The following is a 20,818-nucleotide window of genomic DNA, read 5'->3' as shown; positions in this document are numbered from 1 at the left end:
TATCTTAACGTTCAGTTCATCTCCTTTTCTGTTCCCGGAAAGAGTAGTGACCATCTTTCTGGTTTCTGCTGGAGCAATCCCATAATATTGTAGAGACATACTCTTTGCTAACCAAGAAAATTATGCACACAACAAGCTTGGAAACATAGTGTTCACTGCTTATAGTTGAGAATAGTTGGACATTGTTTTTGTCATGGGAATTATAAATTTAATGCTAAGTTTCTCTCTCTGCATGTACCTTGTTATCATGATCAGGTCTTTCTTATGTACTGTAGTCCCTGTTTATCACCCCAATACAATTGACAGACAGATTCCTTGTGCTCCTCGCTAAGATTGATATGCAAAGGGACTCTAGTGCTTTCATTTGATAATCTCTGTTAGGCATTAGAACTTTTTGATCTGTTCTGTGACTTAATTAGTATTAATATTGTGACTATGAGGTGTTTGTTTCTGCTCATAAAGCATGAAAGGGGGATTTAATGGGCACTCTTTGATGTTTATTAATTTGTCATCTTGTATGCTTTAGCTCTGCGTCACATACTAAGTTGGTGTTGGTAGGCCTAATCCGTGTAATGGACTCTTATTTTGAAGACCTACCTACAAGTACAATCTAAAAGAACTTAATATCTGAAGACATAATCCAAGAACAGATTACATAAAAAGATTTATTTTAACTACTATAGGATCTCGTACAGCTCAAACTGAAGGTAAATATCCTCACTGACTTAAAAATGCTAGAATGACACATATTACTGATATTAATAGTCAAAGAGGGCTCTCACAGTGAAGCAAATCTTAAGAACTTGAGATGGGAAGGTTTGAGGATTCTGATTTGAAATAATTTGTGTCGCAGGGGATGTCTTCCAGATTACTCAGATTATCATAAGGACTGTTAAGCTGCATATCAGTGAGCATCTGACGAAGTTCAGACGTTTCTTCTTTGAGTTGGGCATTTTCTTGAAGGACCTGATCATGACGCTCAGTAAATTCATTGAGTTTGTCTATGAGTTGGTGATTTTCAGTTCTGAGCCAAACTACCTGTGACCAAAGTTCATCCAGGTGCTTTTGTTTTCGCATACGAGATCGGCGTGCAGACTCTCTGTTAGAGATCATCCTTCTCTGCTTCCTCTCATTGATTAAGCTTATTTGCTGGTCATCTGCTTCATCGGAAGTAGAGTTACTGCTGAAACATGTCGTCTGAGGGTTGAACTCATGAGCTTGTTGATTTATCTGCAGATGATATAATGGGTTAGCTAGTCTACTATAATCAAATGTGGGTATGTTGTTCTGAGGGTATCCATAATTAGCAGGGTAGGAAGTTGGATTGGGTGGAGCAAGATAGTGAAGATCAGTGACATCACTGGACTGCATGATTTTGACCTTCTTCAACGAAAGTGCAGGACCAATAGAGAGGCTGAGCAGAAGAAGTTAGTATTGGAAGGCAAAGTGAAACTTGTGATGAGAAGGTTCTTATAGGAATGAAAAGGTAACCTGGTCCCACTTTTTTCATTTCAGATTAATAACAGGGGTTTCTTAAAGATGAGACCATCACAATGTGATGTCAGTGTGCATGGTACTAATGTAGCTTCACATATAGATAAATTTATACACATTCATACTTTTTATGGTCATGTATGTAGTGCTTGGATGCCACATAACTGCAACTGGACATTAATAATTGCACTTGTGCATGCATGGTGAAAATTGTCCAACAGATGCAAATGGGAATTCATATGCAGATTTCATTTATTTAAATGAATATCTTTTGGAAGGAAAATTAATATATGGAGATGATGGTTAAGAAGTCAATCTTAAAAGTGATAAATTTGGTGCACAGCCAATCTAAAGAGTGTTTTACTGTAAGGTGTTCTTTCCAGCAAAGAGTGTGGTGACGTAAAGAAATATGAGGAAGGCGGTTGGAGAAGGCGAGCCTTTTCTATAAGTGGAATAGATTATATATGAAACTGATGACTCCACAACCACTTTGATGAGACTCCATCCAAATAAACTATAAGATATTTGGTATCTCTTTAAATATAGTAATTAGTAAAAATCACCTACCTTATGACAGAGTTCAACACCAACTAGTGCCCTTCATGGTAGGGAGGGGTTTCTCAGTAATTGTTACACTTATATGTACATTACCGTGAATGGCTACATGTAGGTCACCTCCCTTGTTAGAATCAGAACTAGAACCTTTCTGCTGTGATGAGTAAGTGGTAAATTCATGTGTTTAGTCATTTGTTGAAATCTTTACCAGAATACAGTTTTCACTTTATTAAGATAAATGTGATTTTTTTTTAAAACAGGGACTAGTCCTAAAAATGCCATCTAGGAAAAGAGCATAGTTGAGTCTCGGTAGAATGCAAGATACTAATGCATATAGGTTATTTAAGCCTTTTACAATTAAGGTAGTGAATTGCAATTACTGAGTAGTTGTCATCAAACAATTTTCATGTTTTCAATCAGTAGCTAGAACATAAGTTTCTCATAAACAACTCTTCCTAGGATATTTGCAAATTGCGTGCATGAAATTTTCTGGAGAATTGAGGAATCACAAAGCCACCAATACCAACTGTTGATTGGATGAACTCTATGCAGTATATTAAGTGGGAATTATGTTGCTGACAATTTCTTTGTCCTAATAGATGTGATAAACTGATTTGTTGGAAGCAGTGGCAGAGCCACCTGAAACCAAGGCTATGCCATTGCCAGGTACATGGAACACCCTGATATTTCTGATAATATCATCCATACATGTTACGATTATAAAAGTCAAGGTTTTCAATTTGTCTTTAGGTTCCACTCTAGTGTCAAATTGCATATGTTGAAATTCTCTCGTCAGCAAAATTATTCCGGCTTAACTTGGAACATATGCTAGCTCTGCCTGGTGGTAACAATCACTTTTTCATGCCTTGATTGATCATGGAGGTCATCAAACAATATGTATATGTAACAGATCTTAGGAAGAGCTAGATCACAGAACAAGTTTTCAAAGTTTAATCTCAAATTTTTATATATCAAACTTCTAAGGTGTTCAGAATTTAGAATGAATAAATTCAATTGTAAAACATGATAGTGGGGATAAGTCATAAAATGGGTGAGATATGGATGTACTTTGAAATGCAGCCTCCCACTAATGAAAAGAACTTTATTATGCAGCTAGAATTAGGTGTCTATGGAAGCAAATGTTCTCTTCCTTCTTCATTTTGGGTCAAGTTGAGTGGACTGGATGGTCAACAATATCATTAGACAGATATTGACTCCTCTTTCTTTTCATGTCCCTGGATTTTTCTTTTATAACCTGTGTTCTAATCAAACGGTGCAAGTATTATATTTACGTCTTTTATATGCTTAATGAAGTATTCTACAGATGGTATGAGATCATACTAGTGGCTAATTTAGTTCTATACACTATGTTTGTTCTCCTGTCCTATATCTGTGTAGATTAAATGACTTCAGAATATCACTATTTTGGGTCCTTTTATTAATTCTTTTGAGATCACTAATGTATGACAATTCGATGTATTTGATGCTGCAGGGTATGTGTTTAGTTGCTGCATTTCTTTAATCCCTTGATGCAAACTTGCACGGTTAAACAATTCTCTTCTTTTCCCTTTTTTAGGTAGAAATTTCGTAAAGCAGTTATCTAACTCAGTTTTATATTATCCAGCTAGTATGAAACGTCTGGATTCATCAAACTTGATGTTAAGCTTTCCACATGCCGTTGCGGCATGGATTGAAACCAAAAATTGTTGCAACTCGTGGTTGAGTGAAGGGATCTAATCTTATCTTATCGTGTGAACTTAAAAGTTCCAGGTTTGTTTAATAGGATACCTCTCACTATTTATCTTTTGTTCAGTTCAAGAGGACTTTATTTGCTATGTTCACTTCAAACTTGATTACTATGTATAAGACAAGACCAGCTGTTAATTTTTTAGGTGTTAGGTAAAGGCTTAACTTAAAAATATGGGTATTTAGCAATGTAGTGCAGTCTATGCTATTATAATCCAATTGATCAACGTCTCTTAAAGTATGCCAAGTGGTCTCTAAATTATGCTTGCAACAGGTTTTGAACCGATATCTGTGAATGTATTCTTACATTTTCGTTTCTGCTGAGTCGGTTTTGAATAAGACTTGCAACTTGTTATTTATCAATTCTGAAAGCATGACTGTTATGAATCACGAAGAAGCATGCTAAAAACTACTATTATGTATAACCTACTTTTAACTTTTGGTTTTTATAGCTTTAATTGTAAAGGTTTTCTGAGATAGAGAAACAATATTATTATTTTTCTGTGTAGAATGTACATGTCTAAGCATCTTCAAATCATGTATTAACTTATATTTTTTACATATATTGTAGCAATTTCGTAAGTTAGCAAAACTGTGATAGGTGGATAGTTACCACCCGAACTGACTTGACCATAGCCTCCTTGCAACATAGATATCATCAGCATATCTTATCTGGTTTAAAGCAATTGATATATCTCCTGTCACTTACCTGTTATACCCTTCAGATCATTCAACTCAATCATTAGATAATTAGATTGGCCGGGATAATCTGGGGAAAAATAGTTGTGAATCTAGTAGGGAGGACACTGCCCTGAACAAACGGAATTTGTCATGCATGGATGATTTCTGATCATGATTTAACATTTGCACAAGAATAGTATCAGGCTTTGCACAGTCCAGAAATATGGTTGAAACAAATTGAGGAAAGCGACACACACTCAAAGCGGCAAGCATTACAAACTGTTTATAGAGTAGGGTCAAGATTCAAGGCTGCAGTGGTGCCTCGTGCACCACCACAATTAGCCTACTTGGTTAGTCCCACCCATCAGCTCAAGCAAATGGCCCCCCACAGAACTCTCTCCACAAGAGTAAAGAGTAAAAGCCTTTCCTCAGGTGCTCTTTTTTATGAATGGGGCTCTCTATCTCTTAGTACTGTCATTCGTACCAATTTGTGATCCATTGGTGTACCCCACTGAAGAGACCTAATAGTTGCTCTTCTATGGTAATGTGGCTAATATGTTTTTCGTTCATCAATCATGTTATCAACCCTATCTAGCTGTATATTTGATTAACTTCCTTGGCTAATCTTATACTTTTTCTTCACATAGGCCTAATTTTAAGAAGCTGAACATTGTTTACTGTTCCATATAATATTATAATACTCTAAATTTCTAGTTAATCTTGAATTTGGATAGCAGATCAATGGTCGACAACCATATCATGATTACTATGACATATGTACTCTGCTATGAAGTACATAATAGAATGTATGTACATAATAATGTTTTCCATAATTTTCCTCCATTCCTTTTTTTGTTGCTTCGCTGGTATGGCTTTTGTACAAAGGTATCACACGAGTCCTCGCAAACATGATAAGATTTTAGAATTTTTTTTTCTGGACAAGAAGTCAGAATTTGATCTATGCATTTGTGGAACTGGAATCTAATTACGTTTCTTGTTTCTTGTCTTTTATGAGGTCATGAGATGTTAGGTGATTGGTTGAATGAGGATAAGCTCATTGTCACTACATCTTTTCTCCTTCTCATATCTTCACTTTTCGTCACACATCTTGCTGCAATAATTCTCAGTTGTACTATATCAGTCTTGGTCTTTTCTCCCTAGTTGCTTAATGTTATTGCTATGTAATTGTATTTAAGTAACAGATTATATAACTATGGGTGGTGCTTTTGGAAATTTAAGTAACACTGAACGCATTAGTGTTAAATGGCTTGCGTACTTGCAGTAAGGTCTTGATCCACTACATTGTGGATATAAAAAGGTGTTCAATTTTATTAAAGAAATGCGAATACTCTTTATTTTGATTTGTCTTTAACATGACATCTTCTTGATCATTCCAATCATGTTTAAGTTTTAGCATGTCGTAATCTTGCTTACGCAGATAGTGCCCGAGGGACAGAGTTACTATCCAGCTTGATTTAGCACTGTACCGTACGATTGATGAATGAGGTTAGCGTCTCAATTATTAGTACTAGTGGATTAGAGGGTAGACAATTGCCACAATAGTACTCGGGATAATAATCAGGGCAAATAGATGAAAACTACGGGAGGTCACAAAATTTATCATAGGTGTTGAAATTATTATAGTTTGCACGTCACGTCTACAAAATTCATATAGTTTGCACGTAATGTAACATGTTCAAAATTCGTACAAAATTTATCATAGTTCACAAAGTATCTGGTTGGAGATGTATTCATGACAAAATTCATGTAAACTGCAGTCGTATTAGGAAATCTCTACCAACATTGCACGAAGAAAAGGCCGGGGAAGCAAACAGAAAATCATGCAACTGAAAACTCCACCCACAATGAATAAGGAGGCTAGAATACAATTGCAGTACTTTCAAAGTAGAGAGGGGTGATATGCACCCTGTTCTGCAGACACTATAATCCCCTGGTGCTTAAATGTTTATTGGCAGCATATCTGCCTTTGTTTTTTCATCTCCAACTCTCTCCATTATTAGGGAGGGTCTTTCCTTGTCTTAGCTAATTAAGGACTAGAATATTATTCATGACATTGTAAATCTTATATCAGTAGTTGCCATGATTACAATAAAATCAAAGCAGGATCTTGATGGAGTGGAATGTCTTGATATAAAAGAGTGGTTGCTTGTTTTATTTATTTTTTCTAATAATATATGGTAGATGATCACCGATATCAAATATTATATCCAATATCGTAGATGATCACCGGTACCCACCACCGTAAAAAGAAACTTTTTACGGTATATATATAAAGATTGTTCCTCTGGTATTCACACCAAAAATCTTAGCGGACACGTTTTGCAGAAATTTTCCTTTAATATGCTACAATAATCGCTAGCAGAAAACCGACCTGCAAAAGGTAACATTAAGTTGCATATTGAGAATGGTAAGTAAACAGTAAGCTTCGGTAAGCTTCTCTTCATTGTTCATTTCGTTTTGTGCATGTTTTGTTTTTCTTTCCTATCACTTTCACTGGCACGCTGAAGCACCCAAAATATTATGTAATCCGCTCGCATAAAACACACAGTACATACACAAGTCACAACACATGCACACCACAGAGATGAATATTTCAACCGCAAAATGATTAAAGCAGCATATCTTTCAGTTATCACCCTCCTACAATAAGCCTCCCACAAACTTCGAAATGTGATCAAGCCCACTAATGGGACTCTAATAATAATTACAATTTTTAATGAATTGCGATTAGTGATTTGCTTTATTTTTCTCCTTGTGTTTAATTTGAAAAGATCCAACTGATTACAATTTCATAATGCATTTTCTAGTGTTCTATTCAGCGAACAATAAACTAAAGCAAAAGTTTTAAAAAATTGGATACAAAATCATACGTCCAAGTGTTACAAATTACCGATTGCATTAATTCAAAATATTTTAGCAATTACATTATGAACGACATGTTTTGAATACTGATATTTTGGTATTTACAACAAATTCAAATGATTTTAGCAATTAAATTTACGTTTTTTGACAACTCATATTTGGGCGCTTACGAGTATTAAGCAGCCCCAATTAACAAAAACATTGGTCAAAGAAGAAAATTAATAGAGGTGCAAAATTGATTTTCAAAACAATTATTAAATATTTGATGAATTAGAGTTGCGAAAACTTTTATTTTTGGATACTACATTTACTATATAGTTAAATAAGTTATGTACTATATCTCACCTTCTAATTTTTTATCAATTTAAATATGTTCTATTCATTTTAAATATTTAAATGCTAAAAATTTAGTACTCTAATCATTTATTAGTTATTTTTATTCATAGAACTATAAATTATATAAAACACAACTCAATTTACAATAAAATTACTAATATTATTAGGCACTCAACTTTTTTAAGTAAAGATATTTCATAAAATATGCAAATTTTATATTATAATTTTTTTAAAAAAATTATCATATATCATTAATTTAGATTACATTACGTGTCCGTTTGAGAAATATCAAAATAAGTAATTTATGACTTAAATGGAATAAGTGACTGATAAGTGATAAGTTGATAAATGTTTATAACTTATACAAATGTTTGGATAATTTAATTTATAAGTCGGAATATTTTTTTATTTAAATGAACTAAAATAAATAATTTTTAAATATAATTATCTTAATTCTTATATTTTAAGTTTGATTAACATTCTAAAATATATATTTTAGAACTAAAATTGATAAAAGAAAATGAAAATATAAAATAAGTTGAGACTAACATTTAACGTATCAGCTTATAAGTTATAAATTCAACTTATAAATTATGTCGACAAACACTCGTTAATAAACTGTTACTAGTTTATAAGTCAATAAATTTTGTCAAACAGCCCTACGACATACTTATATACTTATATCACTTTTGAATATTGAAGCCTAGAGAATTAAAATTTGATTAAAAAATGAAAACAACCCGCATTAGTTGTGTTTGATACTTTGGTTGCGTTGCGCAAAGTATATATTAGGATGATTAGGTTTTGTAACTTTGTTAGCCGAAGCAGGATGATGTTGGGATAATGAGGTTGCTTTATGTCACATTTCACAATTATTTTTAACCTTTGTGTGTGTCAATGTGTCATCAATTTCGGCCGGCCGGGAGATTTTGACCAGGGGAAGCCTCTTTATATTCGGGGTGTTCATAAATATTATAAGCATTAGTGAAATTTTTTCGATAAAGTTTTTTATATTCAGTACTTCCTCTCACACCATACCGAGAGCCCTATTGTTTTTTTGACAAGGGGAACCCTATTGTTAGAAGTCATGTTAGAAGCCCAAAACAAAGTACAAAAAATTATTATTAAATGATATGGTATGACCCGCCCAGTTATCCATAATAATCCGTATTTATGGAGAAAAATAGGAAATACGGGGAAAAATTAATTGGAAAGTTTAGAGAGCGTATAACGGCGTGCAAGAGTTAAATCAGTTGCGTTACAAGTATGATAAAACCTCGGTTAATAGATTTAAATCTCTCAAAAACGAATTGTTTAAAAATTTTGGTCAACAAGAAGTTTTTTGGCATCAAAGATAGCTTTGGCTCAAATCAGGGGATCAAAATACTCGCTACTTTCATGCTACGACTAGTGCGAGGAAGAGAGCTAATAGTATTCAGAGGTTGAAGGATGATAATGATACTTGGGTAGACTGGGATTATGGGTTGCAGGGGGTGTTGACTTTATATTTTCAAATATTATACTCGGCTGAAGTTTCTAAGTGGGGGGAGGTGATAAGGAATGTCCCATGTACAATCATTGAGAGCCAGAATGAGGATCTTATTAGAGAGGTGATAAGGAATGTCCCATGTACAATAATTGAGAGCCAGAATGAGGATCTTATTAGAGAGGTTACGAGGGAAGAAGTGAAAAGAACTCTATTCCAAATGCATCCGGATAAGTCCCCTGGTCCGGATGGCATGACGCCTGCATTTTTTCAAAAAAACTGAAATGTCATTGGGCATGATCTGCATAAGACGGTGTCAGAATTTTTTAATAGAGGAGTGAAAATGGAGAAGTTTAACAGAACGAATGTAATATTGATCCCTAAGAAAAAGAACCCAATGAAAGTCACTGACCTGAGGTCAATTTCTCTATGTAATGTAGTAAGCAAGGTGGTGACAAAAGTAATGGCAAATCGGCTCAAAGAACTTCTGAAAGAGGTAATTAGTGATTAACAAAGTGCTTTTGTTCCTGGGAGGTTAATTACAGATAATATAATGGTGTCTTTTGAGATTATGCATTATCTAAAGCATAAACGGAGGGGAAGGAGGGATCTATGGCCTTAAAACTAGACATGAGCAAGACTTATTGTTGTGCAAGACATACCTGTATTTTAACAAGACTAAGTGAAATTGACAACCCTAAGTAAGTTGTATTGTAATCTTAGTTTGCATTTTGTATTGTAACATTAAAATCTGTAAAAACGTCAAAGAGCGGACTGAAGTCTTTTTCTTTTAAACAGTATCAAGCCTAAGAATTCTATCTGAAAGAAGATCCAGAAGATTATGCCTCAGAAAAATTATGAAGAAACTTGGAGTTGAATAAATCTGTTTTGGGAAAAATGTTCTAAGTCAAGATCTCTACAAGTCACAGATTTAGTGTTACAGAGAAGTCATTCGAGAACTCCAAAATGACCTATAGAGAACTCAGAGATATCGACAAGCCAAATTGAAGACATGAAGATTGGAGATATCGACAAGTCATTTCTTCACTAGAGAACTCAGAGTTATCGACAAGTCAATATTCATTAGAGAACTCTGAGTTATCGATAAGTCAAATTCAACTAGAGAACTCAGAGATATTGATAAGTTAAAATTCACTAGAGAACTCTGACTTATCAATAAGTCAAATTTGACTAGAGAACTCTGAATTATCGATAAGTCAAAGTGAAGATATGAAGACTAGAGATCTCGACAAGCTAAATTCTCCTATAGAGAACTTAGAGACCTCTACAAGTCAAATTTACAATGGAGTATTAGAGATCTCGATAAGCCAATATACTTATCGAGATATCAAGTTCTCTATAGACCAAACTGGAGATCTCGAGGTAAAATCTCAAAGTACAAAATTGCAGACCAGTTCAATATCCAAGATTTACAATCAACAAACAATCCAACCAGCTGGATTGACAAGTCTACAAAAAGCAGCTTGAAGAGTGTGCAAAATCAAGGGTGAAGATTAACTGACAAAGAAAGATCAAGATTGACACAGTATGCAAAGATATGATAAGCCAGAAATGAAAGATATACTTTTCCTGAAATGGAAATGACAAGTGACAGTTTACTAAAGTTAATAGTATGTCTTATTATACACTGTGTAAACCAACAGTTAACTAAATTATAAAGTTAACACTGGTCCTTTGTTAGTAAAAACAATTTAGATCAAGAACTCTTGTATCCTCTCAAGAAAGAAGCTAAGCTTTTTATCAATAAAGAGCCTACAAATTTTGTAGCAAAACATTTTTAATTTTAATATAAAATTAAGTGAGTTTTAAATGATCTGTGTTCTTTATTATTGCATGTTTAATTTCTGCGTGAACACATTTCACTACAAGATTTGATTTACTTTGTTCACAACCAAAATAGTTCAAGAAAAGCATTAAAACACAAAAACACATTCACCCCCCCCCCCTCTGTGTGTAATTCATTACCTAACAAGTGGTATCAGAGCAAAATCTGAAAGTAAACAGATGCAAGGTCTTGGAAGAATGAATACATAAAAAATCAGTAGCATCAAAATTCCTATATTTGACAAAGCTAACTACACTCTTTGGAAAAAGAAAATGTTGCTGTTTATCAGGATGGCCAATCCACTCTATATTCAGATTCTCAAAAATGGGCCATTCACTCCTATGGTTAGAGTTGAAGAATCAACCAGATGGTGATATGGTCTTTCCAGCTCATTATGCTCCAAAAGACCCATCTGAGTACACTAAGCCTGAAAAAGAGAAAGTTTTCCTGGATAGTGGCTTGCAACTGGTATTGATAGAGTCACTGGACAATGTAATGTAAAACAATGTCAACTATGACACTGCCAAGCAAATATGGGAAAAGATTGAAATACTCTGTGAGGGAACTGAGGAAGTTAGATCTAATCAAAGAAGGATACTGATTTCACAATATGAGGGTTTCATGGCCAAGCCAAAAGAAAGTATCACTGATGTGTTTGAAAGGTTCAATAAGCTGATAAATGACTTGCAGCTCCATGACAAATGCTATGAAGCTGAAGAGGTGAACTTGAAATTTTTGCTCACACCCCCTGATCATTTGGAACAGAAAATCTCAGCAATCAGAGAAGGGAGAGATCTATGCAGGATAAAACAGGAAGTTCTTTATGGAATCTTAAAAATTTATGAATTAGAAATGATTCAAAGAAAATCATTAAGAATTGGTCAAGGGCATGTTGTAGGATGGTTCAAGTGCTCTAATTGTCAATGAAATCCAGACCTCTAATGGTGAGCCAAGATCTCAAACTCCAGTTTGAAGGGTTTTTAGCACATAAACGCAGCGAAAATGTAAATTTAAATATAAAAAAAAATGAAACCCTCCGCAGGATCCATGCGAAAAATAATATTTAATTCGTAGTTCAACATGTTTACCTTAGGAAGCTTTACGTTAATGGAAAGATGGAAGTCTTTAATGGCGATCCAAAAATGATGAACGGAGATCCTTAGCAGCTGATCCTCAAGTGTGAAGCACTCCACCAGTATCCACCAAGAAAATGATGTAATGAAGGAGGAAGAGATGAAGAGAATTAGGGTTTTGTAAATCTTTTTGGTTGAGGCAAAAATAGGGTTTATAATAGTATATTTATAGGCAAAATTTTCAGCTGAAAATTTTCCCATAAAATATTATTATTATTAACCCTTTATTATTCTCATTAATAATTAAAACACCTTTTAATTATTAATCCTTTTTCTAAACACTTTAGAAATAATTCTTTCTCTTAATTTAATTTCCAAATATTAAATTCTTAATTAATAATATTAAGAACCTTTTCTTAATTAATTTATAATCAATTAAATCTCATTTAATCAATTATTAAATTTGCCAATTAATTATTTATTTCATAAATAAATAATTATCAGCCATTATTAATTAATTCCTCCACCATTAAATCATTCTCTTTTATGGTGTGACTATGTAGGTTCAATATTAAGCCGGTAGTAGAAATAAATAATAATAAAACTATTTTATCATTATTTATATAAATTCTCTAATTCATTAAATATGATTAATTAATTAATCATATTTATTCTACATCGTGAGGGATACTTCTCAGCATATCGCGACTATCCGGATAATACGAATTCACTGCTTAGAATACCAAGAACCTATTCAGTGAGTAGTTACCGTACAATTAATTCCTTCTACCCTGCAATATCATGATTAAATATAAGGCATGGAACTTGTGTCAAGCCTATCTTATTTAATCACTTGCTTTCCCATTCACTATGCTTAGTTCTATTTAATGTAAATTAGAAACTCCTTTCTAATTTCATTCACTCTGCCCAGAGATTCCTGAACTAACATAAGTGGATCAGCATCGAACATTCTCTTCCTACACTGGAAGGGGTATATCCTTTATTGATCATACACTATCTTCGTGTACAAATTCCTATACCCAGTAGAGCCCTTATAATTGTCCCTTGAGACTAAGAACTAAAACAAAGCATAGTTCAGTGTACACAAGATGACTATGATGACCTCAAGTCTAAGGATACTTGTACAACTATCACTATGTGAACAACTGCTGACACGCGAGTGAACTCCATCAGTTGTTCAGTTGTTTGAGTCATGTTCAGTGAACTTATTCTATAATAAGCACCTACATACTAGCTATAGTGTCACCACATAAATGTCTATGAGAACAGACATCCTTCATAATGAAGCAAGCATAGTATGTACCGATCTTTTGGGATTATTAATTACCAGTTAGTAATCCTATGACCAGGAACTATTTAAGTTTAGAGTTATCATCTTTTAGGTCTCATTATTACGATCTCATCACAATCCATAAAGAGCTTTACTCTAAACTGTGGTATATCTTATTTAAACATTTAAATAGATAGAGCCCGCAATAAAAATAAAACAAGTCTTTTATTAATATCAATGAAATCAAAACAGATTACATAAAAGTTATTCCTAAATCCTCATACATGAATGGACTTAGGACATATCTCTTTCAATCTCCCACTTGTACCAAAGCCAATCACTCTGGTATCTAATACCCATCTTGTCTTTATGACGATCAAAGTGACTCTGAGAAAGTGGCTTTGTGAGTGGGTCTGCTACGTTGTTATGTGTGTCAACTCGATCGACGTTGACATCTCCTCTATTTTCAACTCAGATTCACCACCAAAAATAAGAAAAATATCATGAGTCCTTCGCAAGTACTTAATGTAACACCCCCAAATCCGGGGTCGGGGATCCGGGTTGTCACGAGTTCCATTTCCCTTAATAATACTTAATCTTAATAATCAACCAACTACCGCGTACTGTGACCCCACAATATACACACACACACCACAAGTTATAGTCTCAGAGATGAATACCAAAAATAACACAAGTCATTTTATTCCACAATTATAAGCCATTACACCTCAAAAGGGTTTCTAAATAAATTTACATTTCTTTGCCATTATTACAATTCATAAATATACATAAATCTAGTACATCAGAAGTTGAAAGCCTAGCCTATTGGTAGATCCTACCTCGGCTATAACGGCATCAACGCCTACAGGAAACTGCGGAACGTTTCCTAACCGCTTGCGAATCGGGAGCTTGGTCCTGTTCATCTTTTCTATCTGTTGTTGTGTGATGAAAGAAGAAAGCAAGGGTGAGCAACAAGCCCACCAAAATAATATGTATAATAATTAACAATATATGAGCATTCTCATAGTACTCATTAAAGTCTTGGTCAAGAAGAAATGAACCAAGCTGATATCTTAACGCGACCAAGTCGCAAATATTCAGTATATATATATATATATACATATACTTTTCACAATCTTTGAAATCCTCTGACATGTATAATATACACAGAGTTCCAGTTTATAACTGTATAAAAATATCATTGCAAGGTGATCTCATATATCTAACCTTGTCTCAACGTTTTTCTGAAAATGTTTGACATGCACAAGATAATCATTTACTAGATATAAGTTTAAAAGATGAAGTTACAAGATACTCCAATATATTTATATCTTTTCTGAATACTACTTGAACTACCACCGTTCAATGTATAAATAGTTCCTCCCATAGATTAAGCTACAAGACAAAACTTGTATAGAATCAATCCTTAAAATATCATCAAAATAAAATGAAGTTACGAGATACTTCATTTGATGCAAACATCATTTTGAAAACTCGACCCTGCCAACACTCAATAATCGCCCAACCGTAGCCTTTCTATCGAAGTGCTCTGGGTAGTGTTGCAGAAATATCCAATTGGATGATAAACTCATTACGGGAGTTTGCCGCGCTAGGAAGACCACTTACGATGATCAGTCGTAGTAGTGCAACCCCACCATTTTCTAACATGTAGAGGAGAACTTGTCGGATTTACTTGTCAACCGAACACTGGACTCTTAAGGAATGTACCGTCTTAGCAGAACTTTCAGGCCATTTGGGCCAATATAAAAGGGTTGGGCCGGCGCCACTCGACCACTTACGCCACTCCTAGTTCAGATGAAATCCATGACTCTGAAACGTAAAGCTCGTCCCCCCTTTCCCCAAATAGAAACTTGTTGATACGGCTCCACCAAGAAGTCGTATCTAGTTGGAAAGGAAAACTCACCAATATTTCCCAGGCGATGCCTGTTAATGGATTAACTTGTTCCAAGAATTTTACTTCCCGAGTGTTGGGTAAGTAATCAAAAACTCTTTTATCAAAACAGCAACCTTGTTGCGAATATAAAACACCCCACAGAGCCGGATCCCTCAGGTTTTGAGCGAGTATTTAAATCCCCTTCGAAAGGAGGATCTTAAATATAAAATGAGTTTTGGGATCCGCCCTAACCTTTAAAATCATTTCGAAGACTCGAAAACATTTTTAAGAATGTTTGGAGTGATGCTGATTTAGTAAAATAAATCAGTCCCAATATATTAGAAAATATCTGAATATTATTATTTAAATAATATTCCCATAAAGAATAATCTTTATAAAAAATAATTGAAGTAGAAGTTTTAAAACTTATACTTGCAATGAATATTAAATAACCAAAGATATACTTATACGAAAGTACTATCTTTATTTGAATAATCAAAAGTGAGTTTGATTATCGACACATTATTCCTTAATAAAATAAAGAATAATAATTAGTAATTAATCGGAGTCATAAGTCCTCGAATGAATATTCAAAATAATATTCATTAATAAAATAAACGGAGTCATAAGCCCTCGAATGAATATTCAAAATAATATTCATTAAATAAAATAAACGGAGTCATAAGCCCTCGAATGAATATTCAAAATAATATTCATTAATAAAAATAAAGTTATTGAATAAACCTTATTCGAATAATAGCCTTGAAAACTATTCATATATATATATAAATATATATATATATATATACTCGGGAACATCGACTCCCGGTTTTTGAAAAATGTTCTCCTTTGGGTCCCCTATACTAAGGGTATATGCAAATTACCGCTTATCTCTAGCATAGGTATTATCAACTGAATCAACAGATATATGTATCAAGGATACGAAACAGGCATGCATATATACCATATCACATGCTAAAATATATCGCAAGAATTTGCTAATTAACCAATCATGCACTTATCACAAGATAATGCATATACATATATTTACATCACAACAACAGTATAACGGGTAGAAAACTTGTCTGAGTGCTCCCAGATAGACTTAAGCTTAGAGTGGGTCCGATAACCTATGAACAATAACATAAGTCGGAATTAAACCTCGGTCGCTTAAGAAACTAGACTTTAACCATTTAGAGTCCTAACATTCACTTTCGCGCTTAACGATTCACTTAAGTCGCTCGACTACCCTCGGCTCCACCATTTTTAATAAATTAACCATTAAGAGTTCTAAGACGATTCTTTCGCGAGTGCCTTACCAACTGCCTAATACTCTTTACATAATTGTTTCATACCCCAATTAGTCATTTAAGGTCCTTAACCAAGGTTTCAAAGTAAGGCGAGGGGTAATGGTTCGGTCGCGAAACGCCGTTACTTAAAACGGTCGTTTCTCATAAACCGTACATCGGAATTAAACGAACTACATATCAAAACGAAGCTCGTAATATGAACTATCTAATCATGGCAATGGTCAAAACCTAGCAGTGAGTTCACGGGTTCTAATGTTAAAAATAAATACAGCCTAAAGTAAATCGGACATTACGACGGCTATGTTTACGCGATTACCCAAATTTAAACCACTCCAAATCATCTCACAATCAACTCACAATCAACATCCCAACCAAACTCCATCCATACTTCATCATAACAGCCCCAACAACTCCACATTATCAATTTATACTATTCTTAAACATGAATTTAAACTACACTTAAGTTCATTAATCAACAATCCAAGAATTACCACTCCAAAAACTTCACAAAACCAACTAATCTCTACATTCACAACAAACAAGCCTCTCATGAACTATAACAACAAAACTAAACCTAATACTCAAGTAAATTTAGGGTTTGGAGGGGTTATACCTTCCTTGGAGAGTGGAGAATCAAGTAATTAGCTTGGAATCACCCTTAAAAGTCCTTATCCAAGCTTAATCTAAACAAAAACTCAAGAACAAAAATTTTAGTTCTTGAAAAACACTATTCACCATCTTCTTCCATGATTTTTAGGAAGAGATTGTGAAGGAATTTGGAGCTTAGATTCATAGGATAACTATATCTAAGTACAAGGAACCTTGGATAATTACCTCACGATTTAACAATGCTTGGAGCTTGAATTTGGATTTTCTTATCCTTGAAAATGAAGGAAAGCCGAGAGCTTGATGAAGAAAATGGAGTGTTTTGTGTTTTTTGATTTGTTTGCTTGGTTGCTAGCTTTTGTTTTTGATGAATTACCTTTTTACCCATGAAAAATTGGGTGGTTATTAATCAACCACACCTCCTTCCCTTATGTCATGCTTATGTCACCTTTCCTATGTCATCTTGTTCGTTTGATGACATCATCATCCCTAACCTCTTTGATTAACTCTTAATTGCTTGCCTAATGACCGCTGATCTGTTATACGGTTCGCTTAACTTTCGTTCTCGTTTATCGTTTGAGGGATCATACCCGGGATCTTATTACTTGGGTTCCCTTAACCTTTCTCAATACATTATATTCCTTTTATGATCCTCTCTTATAATTCTTGAATTTAAATCCTTTTTATCCTGTTACCTTATACTCAATTCTTTCAGTATCTGGTGGATTTTCGGGAAAAATCAAAGTGTTCAGATTTGAATTCTGACGATCTTTACATACACTTATATATCACATAGAGTACTAATAATATCCCAGAAGATCAATAAAAGAACCCCTACATAGTGTGGCATGAAAAGTTTTCTTATTCAACATAATCAGCAAAACATTATTCATAAGGGTTTCAAAAATTCCAAAAATTGGGGTTATTACAGTCTCCCCTCCTTAAAAGGATTCCGTCCCGGAATCAGATAGAAAATGAGTAGGGATACTTTCTTAACATTGCACTTTCTAACTCTTACGTAATTTTCCCACATTGTGGTTCTACCATCAAACTATGACTAGTTTGATAACCCTCCTCCTAAGCACTTAATCCCTTTCCATCTATAACCCTTCCTGGTTGCTCCATATAGGTTACGCCTGGTTGCATGTCTATGTGCTCATATGCCCTTATTTGTCTGGCATCCGAATTACACTTCCTTAACATTGATACGCGGAACACGTTATGAACTTGCTACATGTTCGGGGGTAGGGCAAGCTCATATGCTAACTTCCCAATACGTCTTAATATATCCAAGGGTCCAACAATTTGTGGACTTAGCTTTCCTTTCTTTCCGAACCTCATCAATCATTTCCAAGGGATACCTATAACATTACTAAGTCCCCTATTTCATACTCTTTATCCTTTTGAGTCAAATCAGCATACCTCTTATGTCCATCTTGGGCTACTCCCAGCCGTCCTCCGATTAGATCTATTATATTCTTGGTCCTTTGGACCACTGCTGGTCCGAGCATCTTGCGCTCTACAACTTCATCCTAACATAAGGGAGATCGACATTGTCTTCCCTCAAAGATCTCATAAGACGACATCTCGATACCTGACATACGATCTATTATCGTGAGAAAACTCAATCCGCGTTAAGTGATCATTCCAACTTCTTTCAAGTCTATTGCACAAACTCTCATTATAGTTTTTAGCATTAGAGCTTTTGCTTCTCAATACCCATTCTTTTCCAGTTCGTAATCGCTACTACCTTCCGTTCCTAATATTATACTGGTTATACTTTTGCTCGTTAGCGTTCTGTAACCTCTTAATAACCACGTCAACCTTAGTATCACGAATGCGTTAGAATCGGAATACCACCATACTTGGTACCACTTCCTCTCTAGCTGCCTCCATCTTTGAAAGCTTGGTCCTTCATATAGAAGTAAAAGAATTTATTGAGAGATCACTATGATCATGAACACTTGTTACATTGCATAGTTAGTACAGAAGGTGGCCAGCCTTTAGTACTTGACCAATAATTAAACAATAGATGGTATCCTACTAGGCTTCTATCACACAGATAGATAGTCATTCGGCAATACCTCCCCTTCTGGAAGGGGTGTTCTTCTCAGCTTATATGAAATGGAAAGGAGAGAAAAGAACGAATTGAAGAGAATTGTATATATATAAAATATACAGCCACAAAATATCTGGCTTGGAATCTACCCCTGAACTATAGAGGTTTGCCATAGGAGAACAAAACATATATGTATTTATATCAACATCAAATATTATAGCATCGTATTTCACATGCCTAAATATTTTGCTATTCCGTCCATCCTTCTATGGACCCATGCTCTTCCTCGAGCTTATACACGATCACCTTTGAAACTCCCTCGATATCGAAAATCGAATCTGGGATCTCATTCTAGACATCATCGTTACTAGAATTCTATGCTTGCACCGCAACCTTCCTCGTATAGTAATATGACTCTCTATTGATAAGAAGGAATAATATTCAATAGGTAAATAATCGACCTAGTTTTTCTATCAAAGATAACTTATACGTCAACATGACACGATTAGTGGTACTCAATCTCAACATCCATTCCAATACAACTCTCACGGTTGTAATCAGCTCATTACTCGCAGAATCATTGCTGCATTACTATGGTCCACCACTGACCTACTGTCGTCATTCACTTTCCATGAAATCTTAATATCTAACCATACGGAGTCCATCATGTAGTATAGAATTCCTCTAAGGAGTTAACATAATCACCATTCATAATTCATGAAGAACACTCCAAATTCTGACGTACTTTCATGACATGAAGCAGATAAAATTGCAGAAGAGTTTCAATCAAAACAACGATAGCAGGTTAATACCATTCTTAATCATATGCCTTCAATAGAAGACTTAACTCAAAGGTTTATTTAGTCCTTTTTGAAACATGGTCCTGGCTTATTCTCAATATGGGACCTTCTAGGATAGATAGCCGGCTCATGGCGATTACACGAATTAAACCTTTACCAAACTACTATTACGGTTGGGTATTGCACAGTCATCAGAAGGAATGTCAATCTTCCAAACCATAATACAATCTTCCCGGCTTCAACCATCATCACTGTATTCCTCTCGCACGAGCGCCTATAATCATCCTCTTACATTTAAAGTGTTGGCCACCTCTTTGGCCTTTCCTGATAGTAAAATTTCCTTACAGTCAATGTCATTTTAACCACCTCCAAATAAATTTTCTACCTTATTTCAATCACTGCTTTTGTGAAGATGTTTTCCTTAAAATCTGATGAGTAAAAAAAAATATCACCATTTTTCCATAAGTTATTGCCTCAGTCTTTAGAGGTTAATCACTGTCACGACTGACTCTCAATCATACTTAGAACATCTTTTATCTTAGGCCCTAATTGCCCTGAACAATTTCGACCTTTACTGGTTCGATCCATACTTTCTCATGGTTTAACATGTGCCCCACTTGGCATCATTATAATTACGTCATATTTCCTTTATAAGCATTTCTATTCTTGAGAATTTTGAATATTACCTTTCTCCTTGTAAAACCTCTAAGGTTATCCTCGAATTGTTCCTCCTGTATTCCCTAGATACAGGGCATATC

At 34.5% G+C, this 20,818-nt stretch overlaps 1 protein-coding gene and 1 long non-coding RNA gene across 4 annotated transcripts; one reads left to right on the top strand and one right to left on the bottom strand.

Moving 5' to 3' along the window:
* Positions 1 to 551: 551 nt before the first annotated feature.
* Positions 552 to 1,536, bottom strand: LOC141663827 (basic leucine zipper 43-like). Its single transcript, XM_074469659.1, has one exon. It carries the CDS (start codon positions 1,369 to 1,371, stop codon positions 796 to 798), a length of 576 nt encoding a protein of 191 aa, XP_074325760.1. The 5' UTR covers positions 1,372 to 1,536; the 3' UTR covers positions 552 to 795.
* A 791-nt stretch (positions 1,537 to 2,327) lies between these two features.
* On the top strand, positions 2,328 to 6,608 carry LOC141663828 (uncharacterized). Of its 3 annotated transcripts, XR_012551678.1 has the most exons (5): positions 2,328 to 3,376; positions 3,542 to 3,593; positions 3,674 to 3,819; positions 4,521 to 5,982; positions 6,255 to 6,608. It is a non-coding gene; the product is annotated as an uncharacterized LOC141663828 (long non-coding RNA). The 3 variants fall into 3 exon arrangements; XR_012551679.1 differs by lacking the exon at positions 2,328 to 3,376 and having other exon boundaries at positions 3,385 to 3,542; XR_012551677.1 differs by lacking the exon at positions 2,328 to 3,376 and having other exon boundaries at positions 3,385 to 3,593.
* Positions 6,609 to 20,818: the final 14,210 nt, after the last annotated feature.

Source organism: Apium graveolens, chromosome 6, assembly GCF_009905375.1.
Source record: "Apium graveolens cultivar Ventura chromosome 6, ASM990537v1, whole genome shotgun sequence".
In the NCBI taxonomy this organism is placed as follows: Eukaryota; Viridiplantae; Streptophyta; class Magnoliopsida; order Apiales; family Apiaceae; genus Apium; species Apium graveolens.
This window is presented reverse-complemented; position numbering and strand designations above follow the sequence as displayed.